The sequence below is a fragment of the Hyaena hyaena genome, unplaced genomic scaffold (assembly GCF_003009895.1).
Source record: "Hyaena hyaena isolate Hyena2069 unplaced genomic scaffold, ASM300989v1 scaffold_64, whole genome shotgun sequence".
Classification (NCBI taxonomy): domain Eukaryota; kingdom Metazoa; phylum Chordata; class Mammalia; order Carnivora; family Hyaenidae; genus Hyaena; species Hyaena hyaena.
The window spans coordinates 144,037-166,428 of NW_024080698.1; the positions used below are offsets into that span (position 1 = coordinate 144,037).

A 22,392-nucleotide genomic window follows, 5' to 3' on the forward strand; every position below is an offset into this window, starting at 1 on the left:
GCCAGAGGATTTGGTGGCTTGGAATGAGAGACCCTGTGACCATGGTCAGTCTTAATATTGCCATTTAGGGCATCTCAGATTACATTTTCAGATTTCACCTGAGCATGCTGTTGAATGGTGCTTGCTAGAACAGTTCTCCGATAATATGAATGTGGATCATACTACTGTCATGCCCTTACTCAGTCTCTCATCCCTGGTATCTCCTTTTATTTTAACGCAACTCTTTTTCCTAAACCAAATTCCCAGCTTCATCAAGAAGAATCCAAAAGCAAAACTGCCAGAAATTGGCTCTTGATTGTTCCTTCCTTTATGCAATGAAGTTGTAATTTATTGAGTCTCCACCATGTACTAAGTAAGGAGCATAGGGTTAGGAAGTGGGAATACAGAGAAAAGTCTAACTGGCTAGCAGACACACAAAGAGATTCTCAACTAAACCAGTGCTCAAGGAAAGGCAAACTAAAACAGTAGTAGGATTGAGCACCTATTGTGTGCCAGGATATAGACATGAATGAAATATATATGTATATATTTATAAATTATATATTTTATACACACACACACACACACCAAACCCATGTGTAGTGGATGATAAGTACTTTAAATAAAAATAAAAAAGGACCTGGGGATAAAAGTGGTGTAGAGGATGGAGTCTGGGAACCCTGTCTTCACTTCCACTGCAGAAGGCTGGGTGCAGAGTAATTGTTTCAGATTCTGTGGAGCTCCTGGGCTCTTACCCATAGTAGTACAGAGGCAGGGGACATGCAAACCAAAGGGAACCTTGCCTTACCATATTAATGCTTCAACCCTGTGGAAATACATGAGTGTAGATCCTGTGATGGTGGTGTCAGCCTCAGGTGTAATTAAGAGGAATGTCCTGCCCATAGTGTTAATGTATCAGTATTAAGTGTATTAAGTATTAAGTGCAATGTATAGTATTAAGCCAACTCATAGTATGCGTGGCCACATATGAGTATATGTATGTGAGTTTGAGAAGACCTGTATCTTTAGAGTTTATTACTGGAAACACAGACAAGGAACCTAGCTTCCAAAATTTGGGGAGGAAGAAACATTTTTTATTACTTTACATTATATCCCTCTTTTATCCCTATCCCCTGTCCCCACCTAACAGTTTAAATAGTAGGCTGTCAAAATTTCTGTGCACAAGGATCTCTCTCTCTTTGTCTCTGTCTCTGTCTCTCTCTCTGTCTCACACACACACACACACGCACACACACACACAAGTTTCATATCAGATTTTCTACACACTGTTTTAGTTTTAATTTATTAAAAAGGAAATTTCTCTCTTGTGGCTAAATGTTTGCACCCTAAATTTTTCTAAAGTCTGCTTTTATGACTAAGCTATAAATCTTTAAAAATAGAGATTTACGGTGGAAATGCCGACTTCTTTGTATTATGTCAAGTCAAAATGTCTAGCTAATTGGTATGCATTTGTTCATGCGTATGTCATAAACCAGGATTATGTTTTAGCCCAGGTCCTGTATGTGACCACACATGGGGCAGATAGGTGTGGTCCAGTTCAGATGTGTTAATGTTTTTCTTTTTTTATGGTAAATTAGGCGGTATGAGGCCTTGGTTTGCAAAAGCATGTGAGCAAGGCAGGCCTTCAGGATTTATGGACCTTTACTTAGCCAGTACTGCCCTTATCTTTCCTCTACCATATCGACCTGTATCCACTAGGGGACATAAGAGCACCTACCAGAAGACAAAATGAAAGCCAAACCAGATTAAAAATTTAACACTGAACTAGCATGATAGCAAAGACTCATTTTTTAGCTTCATGATTTGTAAAGTTACATATTCTATTCAGATATTAATCATTATGATAACTTTTGGGGGCAGGATCAGTATTTTGTGTTAATGATTATGGAATGAGAACTAACAGGCAGCTAATTAGCAAGTCTGTGCCATCTAACTGCATGCATTTGTCACTAACTTCCTATGTGGCCTACTAAAGCTATGCTGAGGATGATTCTGGATTTGCAAATTTCTTTATGCAAAAAAGAATTACCTTTTAGGTTCAAGAGGCGAGATATCTAGGAAGAACATCTACTATCAGATTCCGAAGAACAAAAACCAGAAGTGGTCTATATTTTGTATCCCAGCCACCTGTTCCAGAGATATGAATCCTGAGACCAATCCGTAGTTAAGAGCATCACTGTTCCCAGCTTAATGATTCAGAAACTTAGCTTGTATTTTTATTTGTTTACCATTCTTTTTTCTTTTCTTGTAATATATAATCTACATACAAAAAAGGGCAACGTTATACAATGCAATAACTTTCGACAAATGTGTAACCCATGTAGATCAAGATGTAGAACTTTACTCTCATCCAAGAAAATTTACTCCTGTCCCTTCTCACACACAGAGCACAAATGTTTTCACCACACATTAGTTTTGTCTGTTCTAGAATTTTACATAAATGGAATCATATAATGTGTAGTCCAGTGCACCCAAGTTCTTCCAATCAGCCTGTGTGTGAGATTCATCCATGGTTTTGGATGTATCAGTAGTTTGTTCTTCTAATTGCAGAATAGTATTCCATAATATGAAAATAACTACATTTTGAATCCATTCTTTTATTAATGGACACCTGGGCTGTTCCTAGTTTTGGGGTTTTCTGTTTGTTTGTTTTATTATTATTAATCAACAAAATTGCCATAAACATTTTGTACAAGGTTTGGAAGAGCATATTTAAAATTTTCCCTTAGGTGAAAAAAAAAAATTTTCCCCTTAGGTAAACACTTAGCAGTGGAATTGCTGCAAGTATTTTGAAGCTCTGTAATTAGGTAATAAGCATTTGTGTTGAAGTCTTTCTTGTCTAATATTAATATTAATATTGTCTAATATTAATATATCCATTCTAGTCATTGTAGTCTTAATATTTGCATAGTATATTTCTTTCTATCCTTTTACTTCCAACCTATTTGTTTCTTTATATTTACTGGGTGTCTCTTGTGGACAACATGAAATGTATCTTGATTGACAATCTTTAGCCTTTTAATAGCAGCATTTACTTCATTAACATTTAGTGTACTATTATGGTTGAATTAAAGTTTACAATTTTGCTGTTTGTTTTCTATATATCCCATCTGTTTTCTAGCCTCTCTTCCTTCTCTGCCTTATTTTAGCAGAAAATGAAATAATTTTTAGTTTTCTGTTTTAACGCTTTTACTAAATTTTCACCTCTACTTTTTATTTTTTGGTGGTTAGTGATTATAATTTATATTCTTTTCATCGTCTACTTAGAGTTTAATATTATACCACCTCAGTACCCTTCATTCTTTGTGTAATTGTTTTCATATATCTATCCCAAAATATTCTATAATTTTAGCTTTGAATGGTCATATGTCTCTTAAATAAAATTAGAACCTACTCAATTATATAGTTATCATATTTACCATCTGGTATCAGTTTTCCTTACTCTGAGGAATTCCCTTTAACATTTTTTGTAGTACAAGTCTGCTGGCAGTGAGTTCTCATCTACCTTAAAATATCTTTATTTTTCCTTCTTGAAAGATACAGAATTTGGTGTTTTTAATTTTGAGTCTTGTTTTTTAATGCAGCACTTTAAAGATGTCCTTTCTTCATCTCTGGCCTCTGTTGTTTCTGATAAGAAGTTAGCCGTTTCTCCTGTGATTGTCCCTTATATGTAATGTGTCATTCCTTTCTGCCTGCTTTTACAGTTTTCTCTTTATCTTTATTTTCCAGTAGTTTGACTATAATATCCATAGATGTGGCTTTCTTAATATGTACCCTTCTTGAGATTCTTCAGGAGCTTCTTTGATCTATATATTACATTTTTCCAAGTATTTTGGGAATTTTGGTCATGACTTTTTCCAAATATTTACGTAACCTATTCTCTCTTCTTTTCAATTATACGTATTTAAATGTTTTGATGTGTCACTGAGGCTATGAAGGTTCTGCTTCCTCCCATCTCTACTTTATCTCTGTCCTTCAGATAGGATGATTTCTGTTATCTCTCTTCATGTTCAGGGACCCTTTTTCTGCTTATCTCCAGTCTGCTGTTAAACCTGTCCAGTAATTTTTTTCATTTCAGAGACTATGTTCTCAGGTCTAGAATTTCCATTTTGTTATTTATTTTAGTTTCCATTTATCTTCTGCTATTTTGTATCTATTCATTTATGACCATATTTCCTGTACATCTTGGAGCTGCATGAGTTTGAAGAACATGAAAGTTCTTGTCTACTATTTTCAATATCTGGGTTTATCCTAGGGTGGTTTCTATTTATTAATGGTTCTCCACTCCCATTCTGTTATGGGACATATTTGCCTGCTTCTTTGTCTAGTTATTTTTTTACTGTATGGTGGACATTGTGATGATGTTGAGATTACAAATTTTGTTGTCTTCTTTTAAATAGTATTGAATTTTATTCCAGTAATCGGCTAATTTTCTGTCACATCAGATTGAATCTTATAAGGAGTGTTGTGGGGGGTTTTGTTTGTTGGTTGGTTGGTAATAAACTTTAAACTTTAAAAACTTGATTTCTAAAACAATTTTTAGGTTTGTAATAAAATTGAATGAAAAGACAGAGTTTTCATAACTTCTTTGTCTCCTCATATGCACTATCTTCCTCGCTATCAACTTCTTGTACCAGATTAGTCCATTTGTTACAATTGACACATTAATATCACCCAAAGTCTACAATTTATATGAAGATTCTCTTTTAGTATTATACATTCTATGGGTCTTGACATCTGTATAATGACATGTATCCACCATTATAGTGTACAAAGCAGTTTTACTGCCCTAAAAATCCTCTGTCCTGTGCCGATTCCTCCCTCTTCCCCTCATAGGCACTCATCTCTATATTATCTGCATAGTTTTTCCTCTTCCATAATTCAGTAGAGGTAGAACCATATGATGTGTAGCCTTTTTAGATTGGCTTCTTTCATGTAGTAATACGTATTTAAGGTTCCTCCATATCTTATCATGGCTTGATGGCACATCTCTCTTTAGCACTGATTAATATTGCATTGGCTGGATGTGCCACAGTTTATCCATTCACCTCCTGAAGAACATCTTGGTTGTTTTCAAGTCTTGACAGAGAGTACCCTATTGACAGTGGTTTGACTTAGGGTCTTTCAACTTTAAGGTGGTGTGAAAGCAGTACAGTTGCAGTAGAAACCATACTTGGAATTTTGAGTAGTCATCTTTTCCTGAGCTGGCATCATGGGGTATGATGCTCTCGTGATACCGGGCAGCTGCAGAAAGCACAGCTCCCGATTAGCCATGTGAGCCTGTGGGTAAGCAACGGATGCTTCCCACCATTCTGTACCTGTATGGACATTCTGTTTTTCACCTTCAGGACAGTATACAATGAATTACAGGAGATATTTAACACTTTATTAAAAATAGTCTTTGCGTTAGAGGATTTTGCCCAGCTGTAGGCTAATGTAAGTGTTCTGAGCATGTGTAAAATAGGTTAGGCTAAGCTATCATGGTAGTAGGTTAGGTGTATTAAATGCACTTTTGACTTACTGATATTTTCAACTTCTGATGGGCTTATAGGGATGTAACTCCATTATAATTCAAGTAAGATCTGTATGAATAAATCTGCTGTTTTCTCGAGGAAATTGTAGAGAATTGGTAAAGTTACTCCCTCACATGTTTGGTAGAATACACCAGTGAACCTATCTGGACAAGGATTGTTTCCTAAAGTTTGTTAGGATGGGTGTAGAATCACCCCTACTCTAGCACTAGAATAGCCCCACTTCTAAGGCCTGTTCTTTCTAGAGTGTCAGTGGAATATCTGGGTGTTCATTGAGGTTCCCCACGGTGGCTGATAGGGACATTCTGTGTCTCCAGTTCTGTGGATTTCCAGGACTGTGTGCATAGCCCAGACCCCCAGGCAGCTGTGTTCCACCTCGTCTTGTAGAGTCTTGTCCTGGTGCCCTGGGTGTATGCTGCTTAGCCTTTACGTAAATCCTTTTAGAGCATCATACAGATTTCTGGAGTTCTGCTCTTCAAAGCTCCAAGCTCCATTCTCTCTGGTATCCCCCTCTTAAAAGTCCAGTAACTTCAGCTGGCCCCAACTCTAATCTTTGCTTCCCCAGCTCAGTGAGATGGCTGTGCTCTGCTAGCCACCTCCCCGTGCCACCGTCTACAAAGGCAGACAGATCGTGGGCAACTGTGGGACTCCACTCGTGTGGCTCCCCTCTCTCTAGAATCATAGGGCTGCACTGCCTATTGTCTGACATCTAAAATTAGATCTATTATGGCCAGCTTTCTAGTTGTTTATGACTGGAAAAATACTCTGGTACGAATTACTCAATTATAAATAAAGTAGAAGCCTTGCTTTGGTTTTCAGAATGTCTTTGACCAGATAGTAAGGTGCACACATGGAGACGGAGGCTCCCTAGGCCTAGCACAGAAAAGCTGCTGGGGCTTTGTGAGCTGAGTGGAGATTGCAGAGGGTATACAGTGCCCTGGAAGCTCAGGAGCTCTGGCCATCCAGAGTGGGAAGACACTGCCACTGGGAGAACTGTAGGCACTCTTTTGAGACCCCCAGAAGACCCCTGCCTTAAGAGCGGGGCTCCTCTAGCCCTAGAGTCAGGGTAGAAGGTTGGGTTCTAAAAATTAGTTTCCATTTGTCTTGTGCAGAACAAAGAAGACAGTCATCCCAGGGATCTTTCTGTCAGGTTGGCTTGAATAAATTGGTTTACGTTAAATACTGTAAGTTAATGCAAACGGGATGCCTAAATACTGAGTTAGCAATAAAGGAGTGTTCAGCTTACCTTCCATGTGATTTATTAAGGGAGGAGGATTTACAAAGAGAATCTCTTCCTCTGTTGTTTTTTCCCTCTCTCATGACCACTGGCCATACTTCATATTTCCAGATCTGGAAAAAAATCCCTCCCGTGCCGAAAGGCTAATGCCCTTTGCCATCTTAATTCCCAGAGCCCCATGAGCACAGTGAATTGTTCACTGTATAGTTTATTCATTTAAAAATAAAAATATTCTGTTACTGTTCAAACTGTTTTGAAAAGAATGCGTTTATGAAGAAATACTTTAATGCCTTATATCTAGAGTATTTGTCTCATTACATGTAAATATCTCTGATCCAGTAGAACTAGAACACATAGGTTTTTAGAAAGTTAAATACAGTATTTCTATGGTGCTGAACATTGTCTTAGTCTTTAAAGGGAGTATATTGTGTACTGGCTTTGAAGAAGTAGGAGAAGCAGCTACTCTTAAGCACATACTCTGTTTTCTAAAATGTTTCCATTCTTCTGTCAGTTCTGCCTTTCATGGGTCATCCCACATGCACTCCCCTAGATGACTTTTTTAAACTGTCAAATGTCAAAGAAAAGTAGATGCAAGATGAAGAAGTCAACTTTCTTTATGCTAGTGGCTAGACTTTCCCTGTAAAGTGTATTTGCATCTTTCATTTCTCACTGCATTTTGTATTGTGATAAGAGTAATAGGCAGGAACAGCCATGAGTGAGTGATAATTTCTAAAGAAAATACTCTAGGATATTATAGGGAAAACAACTTGGGAATAAATTTAAAGTTTAATATGGAATATGCAAAGTGCAGTTTCACTGCTATAGAAGTGATAGTCCACAAAGTTTCATCTGGAAGGACTTTTTAAAAATAGTTGTGAGATCATTTTAGTGTTTCAGGACAGAAAAAAAAAAGAGAGAGCAGTTTAGATCAGCAATTCTTCAGAAGTTTGTGGTAGAGTAATAATAAAAGTGTGGATTCTGACCTCAAAAAAGCTGACTGGCATGAATGAGTGCTTATATTCCTAAAATCTCATAAATTTTAGGTAAAAATGGCCCAAACAATATTTCCTAGAATTTGAAACAGACTGTTTATACAACTCAAATAACTTATCCAAACATTTCAGTTAGATAACTTTTTTTTAAAAATGGAGCAATTCATTTTTCTGGCATCCGGTCCTTGACCATTAGCACGGTCAGCCCACGGGTCCTCTTGCTTTTCTACTCACGCCCGTCCGTAGGGAGGTCCGCCTCATCTCCGCTCTCAGCAGCTGCCCGCTGGGCTTCGTAGAGGTGTGCACTTCATATGCTTTTTCCGGCACTCACAACACCCAGCACAGCCAGCACAGTGCCTGATACATAATAGTTGCTCAGAAAATGTTTCTAGAATGACAAAATCAATGCCTCGGCCTTACTGCCAAACAGATCCTGTTGTGGAGACAATATGGAACTTTGTTCATTATTTCCTCCCCTAAGGGTAGCTGATTTGTACTTTTAGCAAATAGTGTTAAATCTTTAGAACTTTTCCTAAGCAAAAAGTGGGGGAAGAATGTAGGCAAAATCCAGCATTAGAAATCACAGCGATTCTTGCAGAAATTTTTCTTAACATAAGTCTCCCCGCTAGAGGAAGTAAAACATATCTGAACTGCACTGGTTACCTTACAGGGTGTTTTGGCAAAATAGTTTCCCTAACTTACATGTTTTAATGACTTTATAATAGTTCACAGTGGTGACTCTTTCCTAATGTATTTGTATCAGTGCCATCTGGGTAGATTTTTAGATTGCATGTACGCACACACACACATCCTATCTTTGGACATATCTATTTCCTTAGAATAACATATGAAGATGCTACATTATAGTACATGCACATTTTGTACAGTTGTTGTAAGGATTAAATTAAATAATATTATAAAGCCTTATAACAGTGCCTGACAGTATAATCTCAAGGGTTTTTGGTAGTAAGGTTATTGGTTGCTGTTTTTATTGTCTCACACCTTCCCACTAGACCTTGAGCCCCTGGATAAAATAACTGCTGCAGTTAGAAAAACATCAGAGATCCCAACTCCACATGGCTTGAACAATAAGTAAATTTATTATTCTTTATTAAATAGTAAGGAAATTTCATTACAAGAAGGTCAGAGGAGGGGTGAGTTCGGAACTGGTTAATATAAAATCTCAAGAGTATCATGAAGAACTAAATTCCGGCCGTGTGTGCCACCTGCCATCCTCACTGAGTCAGCTCTGTCCTAAAACTAGTCCCAATCACATGATACAGTGCTTACCCTGGCTCTAGTAGTCATACTTGAATGAAAAGAAGAAAAGATCCAGCTCTTCATAAGGCTCTCTATACAAGGGTCTTTAAGTTATTCTTTAACCTCTCAGTAAAGAAGGTTTCTTCTGAAGCCCTCAGCTGATTTACCATCGTATTTCATTTTCCGTCATTGAATAAATGGAATGGGACCACTATGACTGGCTTAGACCATTATTTCTCATACCTTCTGATCATGATACATAGTAGGAAATACATTTTATACAATAGCTGAGATACCCATCACACATGTATTTGTGTATATGTGTATGTCTTTCATAATTAAACATAATTCAAAATAAAAGCTTCTCAAAATAATACCCTTATACCTATGGTAAAGTTAAATACCATTTTCTTTTAATTAAATATAAGGTTTTAACTCTCAAATACAAAAAATTGGGAAGATTTCATTCAGTGTATAGGTATCAGGTTCATGAATTTGTTCCAGTCTAGAATACATGAGGACAATGAGCATATATGGTACACTATTGAGCCTACTCTTTTAAGTTCTGATTTCATCAAAATTGAAAATATGGAGCATCTGGATGGCTCAGGTAGTTGAGCATCTTACTCTTGATTTCTGGTCAGGTCTTGATCTCACAGTTTGTGGGATTGAGCCCCGCATCGGGCTCTATGCTGTGGGATTCTCTTCCTCCCCTCTCTCTCTGTCCCTCCCCCACTCACACTCTCTGTCTCTCAAAATAAATAAACAAACATTTTAAAAAGACATAATTTGGGGCACCTGGGTGGCTCAGTTGGTTGGGCATCTGACTTCTGCCCAGGTCATGATCTTCTCACAGTTTGTGGGTTCAAGCACCATGCCGGGATCTGTGCTGACAGCTCAGAGCCTGCAGCCTGCTTTGGATTCTGTGTCTCCCTCTGTCTCTCCCTCCTCTGCTCATGCTCTGTCTCTCTCTCAAAAATAAGTAAACATTAAAGTTTTTTGAAAAAAATACATAATTTTAAAAAATTGAAAATGCTTTTCACATAAATAGGTCACACAGTGATAATTCATGCAGATAAGACACCTGAGTGAATTCTCCACAACTAGATGTAGTGTATGATGCTGGATTGGATTCCGGATGGGGAGGAAAAATACTGTAAAGTACAATTGGGACAATTGATGAAATTTGAGTATGGGCTCTACATTAGATAATACGTTGACGGTAACTTTTCTGATTTTGATTATTCTACAGTGGCATGAAAGACGATGTCTTTGTTGTTTGCCAATATGCTTACTTGAGGGAAGCTAAGGAAATTCCTTGCAAGTTTTTCTCTGACTTTGAGATTACTTCAAAATTTTTAAAGTCCAAAAATGCCAAGAGAAAGTGTTTTTCACCTGAAAAAAAAATACGTGTGTGGGTCTTGAGTTTACATATACTGAATGCATCATATGTATATCATGGTGTTTAATCCTTCTAATATACAGTAGGATTTTGTTTGCTAGTATTTTGTTGAAGATGTTCGCACCGGTCTTCACCAGGAATATGGGTCTATAGTTTTCTTTACTGATGTTATCTTTGGCTTTGACTTCAGAGTAATGGTGGCCTCATAGAATGAGTTAGAAAGGGATCCCCTCTCTTCTATTTTCAAAAAGAGTTTGAAAAGGATTAGTGTTATTTCTTTTTAAATGTTTGGTAGAATTCATCAAGCTCTCTGGTCCTAGGCTTTTCTTTTTTGGGAGACTTTTGATTACTGATCGAATCTCTTGTTTTAAGTCTCTTCAGATTTTATTACTTCTCCTTGAGCCCATTTTTGCCAATTTCTGTGTTTCTGGGAACTTGTCTGTTTTTTATTCCTTTGCAGTTTATTTGACTTAATTTATATTGAGCAAGAATGTATTTTTATATTCTGTAAATATATGTGATTCAGTTTTATGTGAATTTGTACTTAAACCATAAAATATAAATCTCCCATAAAACTGCCTTCCCTTGCCTTCCATAACCAACCTAAAACGTGCTGATGGTTTGAGCATTCCAGTTACTTCACATCCTTACCAATACTTGGTATATTCCATCATTTGCATTTTAGCCATTTTGGTGGGGATGTTCCCAGTGTTTTTGTTTGGTTTTTAATTTTGCAGGTTTTATACTGTCATCTACAAGAACGTTATTATCAACAATGCCATCTAGGGTCGATCATTTTTATCATTTTGCATGTTTGTAAAATCACTTTTAAATTTAAAATCTTAGTTATTTTTTTTTCTATTTTTTTATTTTTTTTAATGTTTTATTTATTTCTAGGAGAGAGAGAGAGAGAGACAGCGTGAGCAGGGGAGGGTCAGAGAGAGAGGGAGTCACAGACTGAAACAGACTCCAGGCTCTGAGCTCTGAGCTGGCAGTCAGCACAGAGCCCGACACGGGGCTCAAACCCATGAACCGCAAGATCATGACCTAAGCGAAAGTCGGTCGCTTAACCAACTAAGCCACCCAGGCACCCCCCCATTTTTTTTTTCTATTTAAAATGTGCCTCCAGTTGAATGGAATCAGCATTTTCTCTCATTTTTGTCACTCTTAACACTTCCAAATCTGGTAGTTGAGCTTACTTCATTGTTCTTTCTCTTTCTTCAGGGTTTATGCGTTCTTATGGCCAACTTGTGGTAACTTAGTTAAAATATTACAATTGCTGATAATTAGAAAAATGTTATACTCAGTAACATCCTTTCTGAAAAATGCACTGACATTTGGTGACTAAACTTGGTTGAAAGAATCAGAACTTTGCCAACAGATGATAAACTTCTCATATTTTCTTTGATACTTTGCTTCATAAATCTGTAAAGTTACTCTTTAATCTTTCCATCAATCTGTGACAGTCCTGTGTTAAAAGATCCAATGAGATAACCATGAACAAACATATGTTCCTAGACAATTTATGTATCCCTCTTACATGATACCCTCACCTGGCTGCATTATGATTGATAACTGTTTATTCCATGTTGAATATGTGCAACATGCTCTATGTGGGTTATTTCTGTCTTGACTTTTCTATGCTGCTGGCCAGCCACCAAATTAACTTTGGGACCCTCTAATTGATCAAAACTCCCAGTTTGAAAACCATTGATTTTACTGTTGTTATCATCTGCTGGAGTGGAGCCAACACAGTCAGACTTCTGTTTGGAAAGAGGAAGAGAGGTTGGAGACTAGAGGTAGGATAGGCAACCAAGACTGGCCAGCTACAGGGACTGCTTACTGAGCACCTGGTGTGGTGTGACACATGTGGGGTGGTTTGCCTTTATTCTAACGGCTCCCAACTATTACTTTTAGTTTTTCCTATTTGTTTATAGTCTTGTCTCTTTCCTCAGATGTTTTCTTGTCCGTGTCATTGTGCCTGCCACCATACGGTCTGCCATCTCCTACCCTCTCATTTTTAAAGGCCTTCTTTTCCTTTTGCTGTTTCTCATCTACTGAGGCCGAGAAGACTCTCCAGCTTCTTAAAAGTTGTGGCTCAGAATTAATCAGGTTCCCAGCAAGGTCTTAGGTTTTTCTTTATGATCCTTTTCATAATTATGTTTACTTATTGGGATTTTTAAAATGATGTCTGTAATTTTTAGCTATGACCTAGATAACTAGGTTATCTCTGAAATAGGAAGGTACTCCTGCACCCTTCAGTCTTCGAGAACAAAAACTTCTATTATTAAAAGGTAATAGTATAATTATAATACCTAGGAATTCTGTTTACTCTGTGGTCCTTTTAAGAGTTTAAGGTTATCAAACTTAACCTTGTTTCCTTGAGACAAATGGAGAAGATGCTGACCCACAGTTTCACCTCTGGGAACAACAACTGGAGGATCTTTAAGTTTAGAATTATGAATAACATCAAGTGTATTATGAGGTACTCAATTGTGGTGATCTGGCTTCAGTTAGCCCTCGAATATTTACCTTCAAATACTGTGTTTCATAAATACTAAGATGCACATTGTCTTACATTTTAACATCTCTGAAATTAGGATGCTTAACAATTAATGGTGTCCAAAAAAAAAAAAAAACCCAAACAAATTTAATGGTGTCTTACAGTTGCTTTTGGCCCCGGGGCACATCATGGTATAGTTTCTGTGTGAACTTGATTGTTAATCCTGGAGTCATGACAGACCTGCAGACCCTTCACTCTTTTAGTCAACAAACTATTGAACAGTAAAACATTTAAGGACCTTTAAAGAAAGAACAGGAGTTTTGTTGCAGTCCAAAATCCCTTCTGTTGATACCTTCTGTTCGGATTAAGATGGAACTACTAGCACAGCTTACAGAATGAGCATCAGAAGCTTTCAAGAAACTCTGAGACTGGAGTATAACTGTTTCAGGAAATGCTGCATCACCCAGGATCTTAAGTGTTGAATGACAATACTGACAGGAAAAACTTGGACATCTACGACTCAGAGTAAAAAAGTGGTTCAGAAGAGTCGAATGCGGAATGTGAAGAAATTTTAGAAATACCTTTACCAGTTTAGATTGCTTATATTTTCCTTTTTATCTATGTATAATAGATGATTGGAGAACTTTGTAAATTAAGTCTAAAAGAATTCTTTCAGTATTTAAAAGTAAAAATTTCACAGAATAAGAAAACACTGTGTCATGATTTAATAGGCAGTGTAGTTTCTTTCCTAGTGGCACATAAAATAACAATGCCTTTTATAAGTAGTCATATCTTCAGTGTGATGAAACAGAGTTTGATTTATTGTCAGACTACTTGTGCGTTAGTGTACTGCTTCCTACCGTACTTTACACTGTCATCTCCTAAGAGGAGCTAAGGAAACAGCACACAGGTGAGTAAAGGTAACACCACCAGGCAGCGTGTGAATGATGGAGACCAGTAGGTCTCAAAGTGTGCTCCTGAAAGCAGCAGCGACAGCACCACCTGGGAGCTTCTTAATGCAAAGTGTCAGACCCCGCCCCAGACCCACCGCATCAGCCTGTGTTTCAACAAGTCCTAAAGGTGATTTTGATACCAAGCTAAAGTTTGAGAACCACTGTTCTGGCAGAATTCTGGGAAAGGGGAAATTATTGGTGCTGTTACACTGAGGTGGATGAGTGATTTAGAGAGTACAAAAACATAGATTCCTTAAGCTCAGCTCAATTACATGCTAACAGTGTGTAAGAAAAGTGAAAAAATATACTGTGTTGTATTTCAGCCTGCTACCAGTGATAAAGGTATATAATGGAACAGTCCAAAACCTGCGTGTCTTGCACTTTTGGTTGACCTTTTGATCTTTGTCTTTTTAGCATGATGTATCTCAGACTTTACTCAAGGCAACACTGGACAGTGTTGTAGAAGAATGTGTCAGCTTTGTGGGAGTGGATATTAACATCTGTTCTGAAGTTTTGTTGAGGTGAGACAAGAGGTCCGTGGCTAAAGATCACAGAATCCTCAGTTTAACCGGCTGTTCAGTTCAAACTTAGCTCAAATAAGGGGACACATGTATATTTTATTTATTTTTTTAATGTTTTTTTAATTTATTTCTGAGAAAGAGATAGAGACAGCGTGAGCAGGGGAGGGTCAGAGAGAGAGGGAGACACAGAATCCAGAGACAGGCTCCAGGCTCTGAGCTAGCTGTCAGCACAGAGCCCGACAGAGGGCTCGAGCCCACGAACCGTGAAATCATGACCTGAGCCAAAGTCGGACGCTTAACTGACTGAGCCACCCAGGCGCCCCAAGGGGACACATGTATAAAGTTGTCAAGTATAGAAAACCTATGAGTTCCAACATTGCTTTAGGTAATCAGTTTAAGGGGAAGACATCATTTGAAAAAAGAATTATAACTAACAATTCACATTATCATTTTTAATACCGCAAATCTAAAATGAAGAGCATATGGTAACCATTGAGTGCATTAGTGTTGCTAATAGAATTTAAATAAGGTTAACATGGAAAAGAGCTGTTGCCCACCACATGAGAGTAGATATTTTTCACTAGTTCAGTCTCTTGCATACATCTGTCAAAGCTGGCAGTAACCAGAAGATAAATTCTGAGAGTTCAAGGTATGGTTACCATATTTTTACCTTGAAAATCTGCAAGTCACATATCAAAATCCTTATCGTACTGTAATCACATCTTATGTACTCTGTCCTTTTTTAGTGTGCTTATAGAAGAGCTGCTTTTTTTCATTTATAGTTTTGTATTTATTACTCAAGTATGCTGATGCAGCAAGAAATTCCAGACCTCTGTAAAAGACCTAGACTTCTTTACTTTGAGATTAGTATAGCAGAAAATACCCCTTACATTTTAAGGTGTTGATTTTCTACCACAGCTACAAACATTCCATAATTTCATGTATAAAGGTCAATAATAGAATTAAGAATCTCTTAAATAATATTTTTTTAAAGTTAACACCAAGCAAACTGCCTAATAATGATAGAGTTTTTATATTTTTAAACCAACCAGGACAGTCATGACTTTCTATAGTTCAAGTCTTTGTGTTAACGAGAATAGTCTGATTAAAAAAAAAAAGAGGGTAGTACAACACAACTGAAGCTATTGTAACTTTTGTTGCTAACTCACTTTGTAACCTGAACAGGAATAGGCAGAATTATTACTTGATTCAGAAATACAGAGAACGTGAATAGCATAGAGTTACAATTCTTTTCTTACACCAGTGCTAACCAGTTTACCAGCCTCTTTATGACAGCTGCTGGTTTTGTCATTATTTTGCATTCTTTTCTCCTTGCCTCCTCTTGGACAACTCTTTCCCCTTTGTCTTTTTTTATTAACTCCCTTTTGGGTTACCTTAACTTAGAGCCACATGACAGTATGTAAGTGCAGTTGTTTTTATGATGCCTATCATTGACTTTTCAGATGAGATCTTTTCTTTGAATATGCTTAGAACTATTACATCTACCATATTATTCATTTTGTTTATTTTTTTTTTAGGCATATTGCAGGACTCAATGCCAACCGAGCCAAAAACATTATTGAATGGCGAGAGAAAAACGGGCCCTTTGTCAACCGAGAACAGCTGAAAAAAGTGAAAGGGCTGGGTCCAAAATCTTTCCAACAGTGTGCTGGCTTCATCAGAATCAACCAGGATTATATTAGGACATTTTGCAGGTGATTATGAAAGTATTTGTTTTGGGTTCTGTTACCAGCCTTCCCTGTTACTGTTGCCCATCCTGCTGACTGACCTAAATCCTCGGTGTCCGTTTGTTCAGTCCTTCAGGATGTGTTGACTCTGATCTTTGCGGGGCACTGGGAATCCAACAGTGGACAAATCGCCAAATTCCCTGTTCTTGTGAAGTTAAATTTTAATACATGAGACAAACAAAAAATAAACTAGTAAAATAAATAGTTTCAGATGTAGTAAATATTATACAAGTTAAAACAGCAGAGAGATATGACACTGTCCTGGGGAGCAGCACAACTGCTTTATGTGAGTTATTCATTGAAAAGTTATTTGAGCTGAATTTTGAATGAAGTGAAGAGCTAACCACACAGGGATTAGAAGGAAAGCATTGGCAGAGCGTGCAGTATGTGTGCAAGGTCCTAAGGCACCACCAAATTTGGTGTATTCAGGAAATGAAACTAAGGCCAGTGTGATTGGAGCATCACAAGTGGGAAGGACTGGTACAAGAAGAGGTGACAAAGAAGATGTCACAACAACAACTTCATACTGACAACTGTTTTCCTAAGTCGAGTTGGGCCTCCCCGCTCCCTCCTCCTTGAAAACATGACTGAAGCATAATTGTCAGTTGTGTGTAGATTAAGCACTAAATTCTTGCTCTTAATTTCTAATCCCGATAGCACAAAAGCAAAGAATTTGGCTAAACTTCTTAGCATTTTGTAATCACGAAAGAATAGTTTTTATGTACTTGCTACTTTGGGACTACTTGTTTCGTTTGTTTTTTTTTTTTCTTTTGACAAAATTATAATAAGGGGCTCCTGGTGGCTCAGTGCATTAAGCGGCCCACTTCAGCTCAGGTCGTATCTTATGGTTTGTGAGTTCAAGCCCACGTTGGGCTCTGTGCCGACAGCTCAGAGCCTGGAGCCTGCTTTGGATTCTGTGTCTTCCTCTCTCTCTGCACCGTCCCTGCTTGTGCTCTCTCTCTCTCAAAAATAAATAAACATTAAAAAAAATTTTAATAAAAATAAAAAATAATAAAAAGACAAAAGTAATATGGAAAAATAATCTTTGTTTTGGCAAAGACTAATAGTGGAAAACCAGCCCCACTAATAATAACAGTAATATTAGTAATATAAAATTATAGTTATGTAACTGTTTGGTTTTGATGTAGAAATAGAACAGAATAAAGTCTGAAACTCACCAAAATAGAGACAGAATTTAGTATACGATAAAGGTAAAGCTTCAAACACTGGTTTTAGGACAGCTGGCAGGAATCTGATACGTGTAGGGGAAGCGGTAGTTCCGCCTCATACGGTGCGCCCAGATAAGTCCCAGATGCATCACAGACTTAAAAGAAGTGAAACGGTAAAAGTACCAGAAGACAACATGGGTAAATTTTGCAGAGGATTGCAGTGGGAGAAGGCCTTTTCTAAGCAAACCACAAAACCCAGAAGCCAGAAATGAAGAACAATTGAGGATAAAATAATCCCATGTTTTCTTAGTTTATGTGTTTTTTTGAACCCTTGGTTAGAACTATATAAAAAAAAATAAATGAGAAGGAAAGGGCACCTCAGCTTCTCACTTCAAATAGTTTCTTATATATTACTTCCTGAAAGTAAATTTATACTTGTGTCAACTTGTATGTTTATTATTTAAAAATTCAGGGGGTCTGGGTGGCTCTCAGCTCAGGTCATGATCCCAGGGTTGTGGGTGCTGCTCTGAGCGTGGAGCCTACTTAAGATTCTCTCTCCCTCTCTCCCTCTCTCCTTCTCTCTTCCCCCCTCCCTCCCTCCCTTCCTCTCCCTCTCTCTCCCTCTCTCACCCTGTCCATCCCTCTCCCTCCCGCTTTCTCCCTCTCTCTTCCTCTCTCCCTCTCCCCTTTCTCCCCCTCTCCCTCCCCCTCCCCCTCTCCCCTTTTCCCCTTCTCTTCCTCCCTCTCTCTCTCTCTCTCTCTCCCTCCCTCCCCTTCCCCCTGCCCCTCTCCTCTGTTCCAATGCTCTTAAAAAAATGGATACAGAAAGGATTGTGTTATAGAACTATTTGAAACTTGGTTTGTTCGTTTCAATAATATATCTTGGTTTTCTTTCCACATATTACATATAGATGTAGATCATTATTTATGATGTCTGCATAGTATCTAGTTTATGGATCAACCATAGCTTAATTTAATCAGTGCCCTATTGATGAACATTTGAGTTGCTTTTAAAGCCTTATATTTTTTTCAAGTGATAATGAAGTACTTGAAGATTCATGACTATTACATCTTCTTGATAAATCATACCTTTATTCAGAATGGACTGTTGCTGTCTTATTAAGTGTTTTTTGCCTTGAAATCTCTTGTTTGCTAGCTATGTTGCTACATTTGCCTTTCAATATGCTTGGTGTTTTTTTATTTTCAAACTTTCTGTTACATTTAATTTTTGATACGACTCTGTAGACCAGTAAATTTCATGGTTTTATTCAATTTTATATTAATATACTCACATTTATTACATTTATCGATACATTTGGACTTAATCTCCTATCAGATATTTTCTCTTCATCATGCTTTCTGATTTCCTTTCATGCTGTTGGATTTCTCAGCTAACAAGTACTCCTTATTTTCCTATCTCATTTTTATCTCCTCTTAGTGATTTCAAGTTGTATGTCTTCTTCTGATGATTATTTTTAAGTGTGATTTGTACTGGCCTCTGCAGTTAATAGGTGTCTCTGTCCTCCTCTTGGAAAAGACTAGAACCTTAGGACTCTTCCCAGCCTTCCCTTCAACTGTATGTCCCATGGTGAGATGACCTGGGATTTTGGTTTCAGACTGTCCTATATATATTTTTTAAATATTTATTTATTTCGAGGGTGGAGGGATGGGCAGTAAGAGAGGGAGACAGAGAATCCCAAGTAGGCTCCATGCTGCCAGTGCAGAGCCCAACCTGGGGCTCAAACTCACAAACCATGACCTAAGCCAAAACCAAGAATTGGAGGCTTAACTTACTAAGCCACCCAGTGCCCCTATATATATATATATTTTTTTTTTTTTTTTACAATATTCATGAGCAGTTATTTAATGTAGCAAGTTTTTATAGTTTCTGTGCTCATCATTGTTTCTTGTAGCCCACATTATCACTCTTCTTAAATTTGTTGTTTTTGCTGGAGTATATCCTTAAATTCTTTTCAGAGAGAGTATATTATATCTGTTCTGCTTTAGTCCTTACATGTCTGAAAATGATTGTAATTTGCCCTCCTATTTGAATGCTGGTTTGGCAAGATATATGATTCTCAATTCAAAATCATTTTGTCCCAGAACTTTTAAGATACCAGTTCACTGTATTCTAGCATCTGCTGTTTATCAGTGAGAAGTCTGATGCCAGTCTGATTCTAGTTCCTTGGGAAGTATTCTGTTTTATTTTTCTCTCTTCTGCTTCTTAAATTGTATTCTAAAGTTGCCCCACAATATGTCAGATCTGAGTCTTTTTCCATTCATCCTATTTCGTACTCAGTAGGTTCTTTTAATTTGAAAACTTGTATTTTTCTTCAGTTCTGGAAAATTGTTTTCTCTTTTCCTTCTCCCTTCTCTTTTTATTTATTTCTCTGTGTTTTTCCTCTATTCTCTCCTAGAATGCCACTTATACAGGCTAAATCAGTAAAGAATGTTTTTGGCTCTAAGTAACAGGAAACTCTGTTAACAGTGTTTCAGCAAACACATGATAATTTCTACAGAATGTGTGTGCTGTTTGTGTGTATTCGTATGGCAGAAAAATAAGCACACGTTAAAGACTTTTCTTTTCTTCCCTTCCCTCCCACTCTTTGCCTCTTTAAATGGTGGTAGTAGTCAGCAAACTGAATCTTCTGGTCAAATTCAAGGAGTTGCTGGGACATCTTCAGCAGGTGTTGAAATCACAAACGAGAAGCAGGGCAAGAAGAAGAACAAAACTGCAGGAAATGTTACACTGAAGCCAGATCCTTTGGACCAAACTTGTATTCACCCGGAATCGTATGACATAGCGATGAGGTAAGTCTGAGGCCCATGTGAAAATTCTCCATGCCCAGAGTGAGTTCACTACCGCAGACGGCCTTTGTTTGGCATAATGGAGACTTAAAAAATATGACCGTTATTTAATATGACAACATTTTTCAGAAGTTCCGCATTGCTTAGTTATGTGACACATTATTTTATTTCAGTGAGGAATGAAACCATTATTCCTGGAGCAGTGTCAAGCTAATAAACCCTGGTACTAATGGTGAAGTGTGTGTAATGGAAATTGCATGGCACTCTCCTCTGTTTGTTTTGGAAATTAACAAGACACAAATGACCAGCACCTGGCTTAAAGCTTGTGCTTATCTAAAGATAAAGCCCTTCTGGAAGTAAACACCCAACTCTCAGGTTTCTAAGAAGTGTTGCCTGGCTAGGTTATTACAAAGTCTAAGAAATGATGTACTTTTAATGAGCACACGTTACACAGAACGATATGGCAGAGGTTTTTGAGTACAAGGAAAAATTTAAGGCATTAAAAGAAAAAAAAAATACACACCACATTGAATTAGTTTAAAACATTTTCATTCGTTCAGAAATTGTCTTGCTACATCAGTAAATATTGTAAGCCTTTTCGTGAGTTAAATAACAGTAGGTTTTAAGATGGTGAATTTTTTTTTCTTAATTTTTTTTTAATGTTTATTTGTTTTGAGAGAGAGAGACAGAGTGTGAACAGGGGAGAGGCAAAAAGAGGGAGACACAGAATCCAAGGCAGGCTCCAGACTCTGAGCTGTCAGCACAGAGCCCGATGTCGGGCTTGAACTCACAAACCATGAGATCATGACCTGAGCTGAAGTCGGATGCTTAACTGACTGAGCCACCCAGGTGCCCCAAGATAGTGAATATTTTAACATTCATTGAATCTAAAGTGAAATTTTTAACTTGTTTTGAAAACATTTATTTTTGATTATTTTAATAAATGGAAATTGTTTCCTCTCTTTTAAAGATGTTTGAAATTATAGATTATAGCACATGATAGAGAACTTAGAAAATGGGAAAAAAAATAAAAAATAATATTCTGTCAACGTCAAAGCACGGGTACCTGTTTTTCCCTCAGCATTTTGTTATGGAAAAATTTAAACATAAAAATTGAAAAAATAAAACTTACAGGGAATTCTTATATATCCACACCTAGATTTTATTAGTAACATTTTATTATGCCTGTTTTTCCACTTATCTATCCATCTGTTTGTTCATCAGCCCGTCTTATTTTATGGATTTCAAAAACAATTGCAGACATCAGTACGTTTTCAACTAATACTTCAGTATACATATCGTTAACCAGAATTCTATGATTCCTAACAGTATTTTTTCCTTTGAGGTAAAATTCACATATAATTAAATTTTAAGTGTATATTAGCTGAGTTTTGGCAAATACCTACATCTGTATAACGCAAACCCAAACCCCTCTTGAGATTAAACAAACAAACAAAAAACCTTGCCATTGTCCTAAAACCTTCCCCCATCCTGGACAATCCCTGTCCCAGCCTCCTGGAGCTAACTGCATGTTCTAATTTTTTTTGCCAAAGATTACTCTGCCTCTTCTAAAACTTCTTATAAATGATGCCATACAGTTGTACTCTTGTGTAAGACTTCTTTCTGCGTAAAGTTTAGGGATTTTTTTCTATTCATGTTGTAACAAGTATAAGTAGCTTGTTTCTTTTTATTGCTGATACTTCATTGTATGAATATACCACGGTTTATTCTCCTTATTGAAGGAAAATAGCCTATTTTTGGCCATTAAGAGTAAAGCTGCTATGATCATTCTTACACAGTTTTTGTTGTTGACATTTGCTTCCACTTTTCTTGGAAAAATACTTAGGAGAGGATTTACTGGGTCATAAGGTAGGTGAATGTTTTAGTTTTCCTCGTAGCCCTACCCTCCTACACTATTGGTGGGAATGTAAACTGGTACAGCCCCTCTGGAAAACAGTGTGGAGGTTCCTCAAAAAATTATCAATAGAACTCCCCTATGACCCAGCAATAGCACTGCTAGGAATTTACCCAAGGGATACAGAAATGCTGAGTCATAGGAGCACATGTACCTCAATGTTCATAGCAGCACTCTCCACAATAGCTAAAACATGGAAAGAGCCTAAGTGTCCATCAACAGACAGATGGATCAAGAAGATGTGGTTTATCTATACCATGGAATACTAAATGGCAATGAGAAACAATGCAATCTGGCCATGTGTAGCAACATGGATGGACCGTGAGTGTGTTATGCTGAGCGAAATAAGTCAG

General features: G+C 37.3%; 1 protein-coding gene across 1 annotated transcript in view; it reads left to right on the plus strand.

Annotated features, from left to right (window-relative positions):
* The window catches only part of SRBD1 (S1 RNA binding domain 1), a gene marked incomplete at its 5' end in the record, with an annotated part of 187,745 nt that overhangs the window by 143,265 nt on the left and 22,088 nt on the right, over window positions 1-22,392 (plus strand). The window contains 3 exons of the mRNA XM_039232404.1: window positions 14,293-14,399; window positions 15,938-16,114; window positions 19,945-20,127. Of these exons, the coding sequence (XP_039088335.1) occupies window positions 14,293-14,399; window positions 15,938-16,114; window positions 19,945-20,127 (467 nt within the window). The remainder of the gene's footprint in view (window positions 1-14,292; window positions 14,400-15,937; window positions 16,115-19,944; window positions 20,128-22,392) is intronic.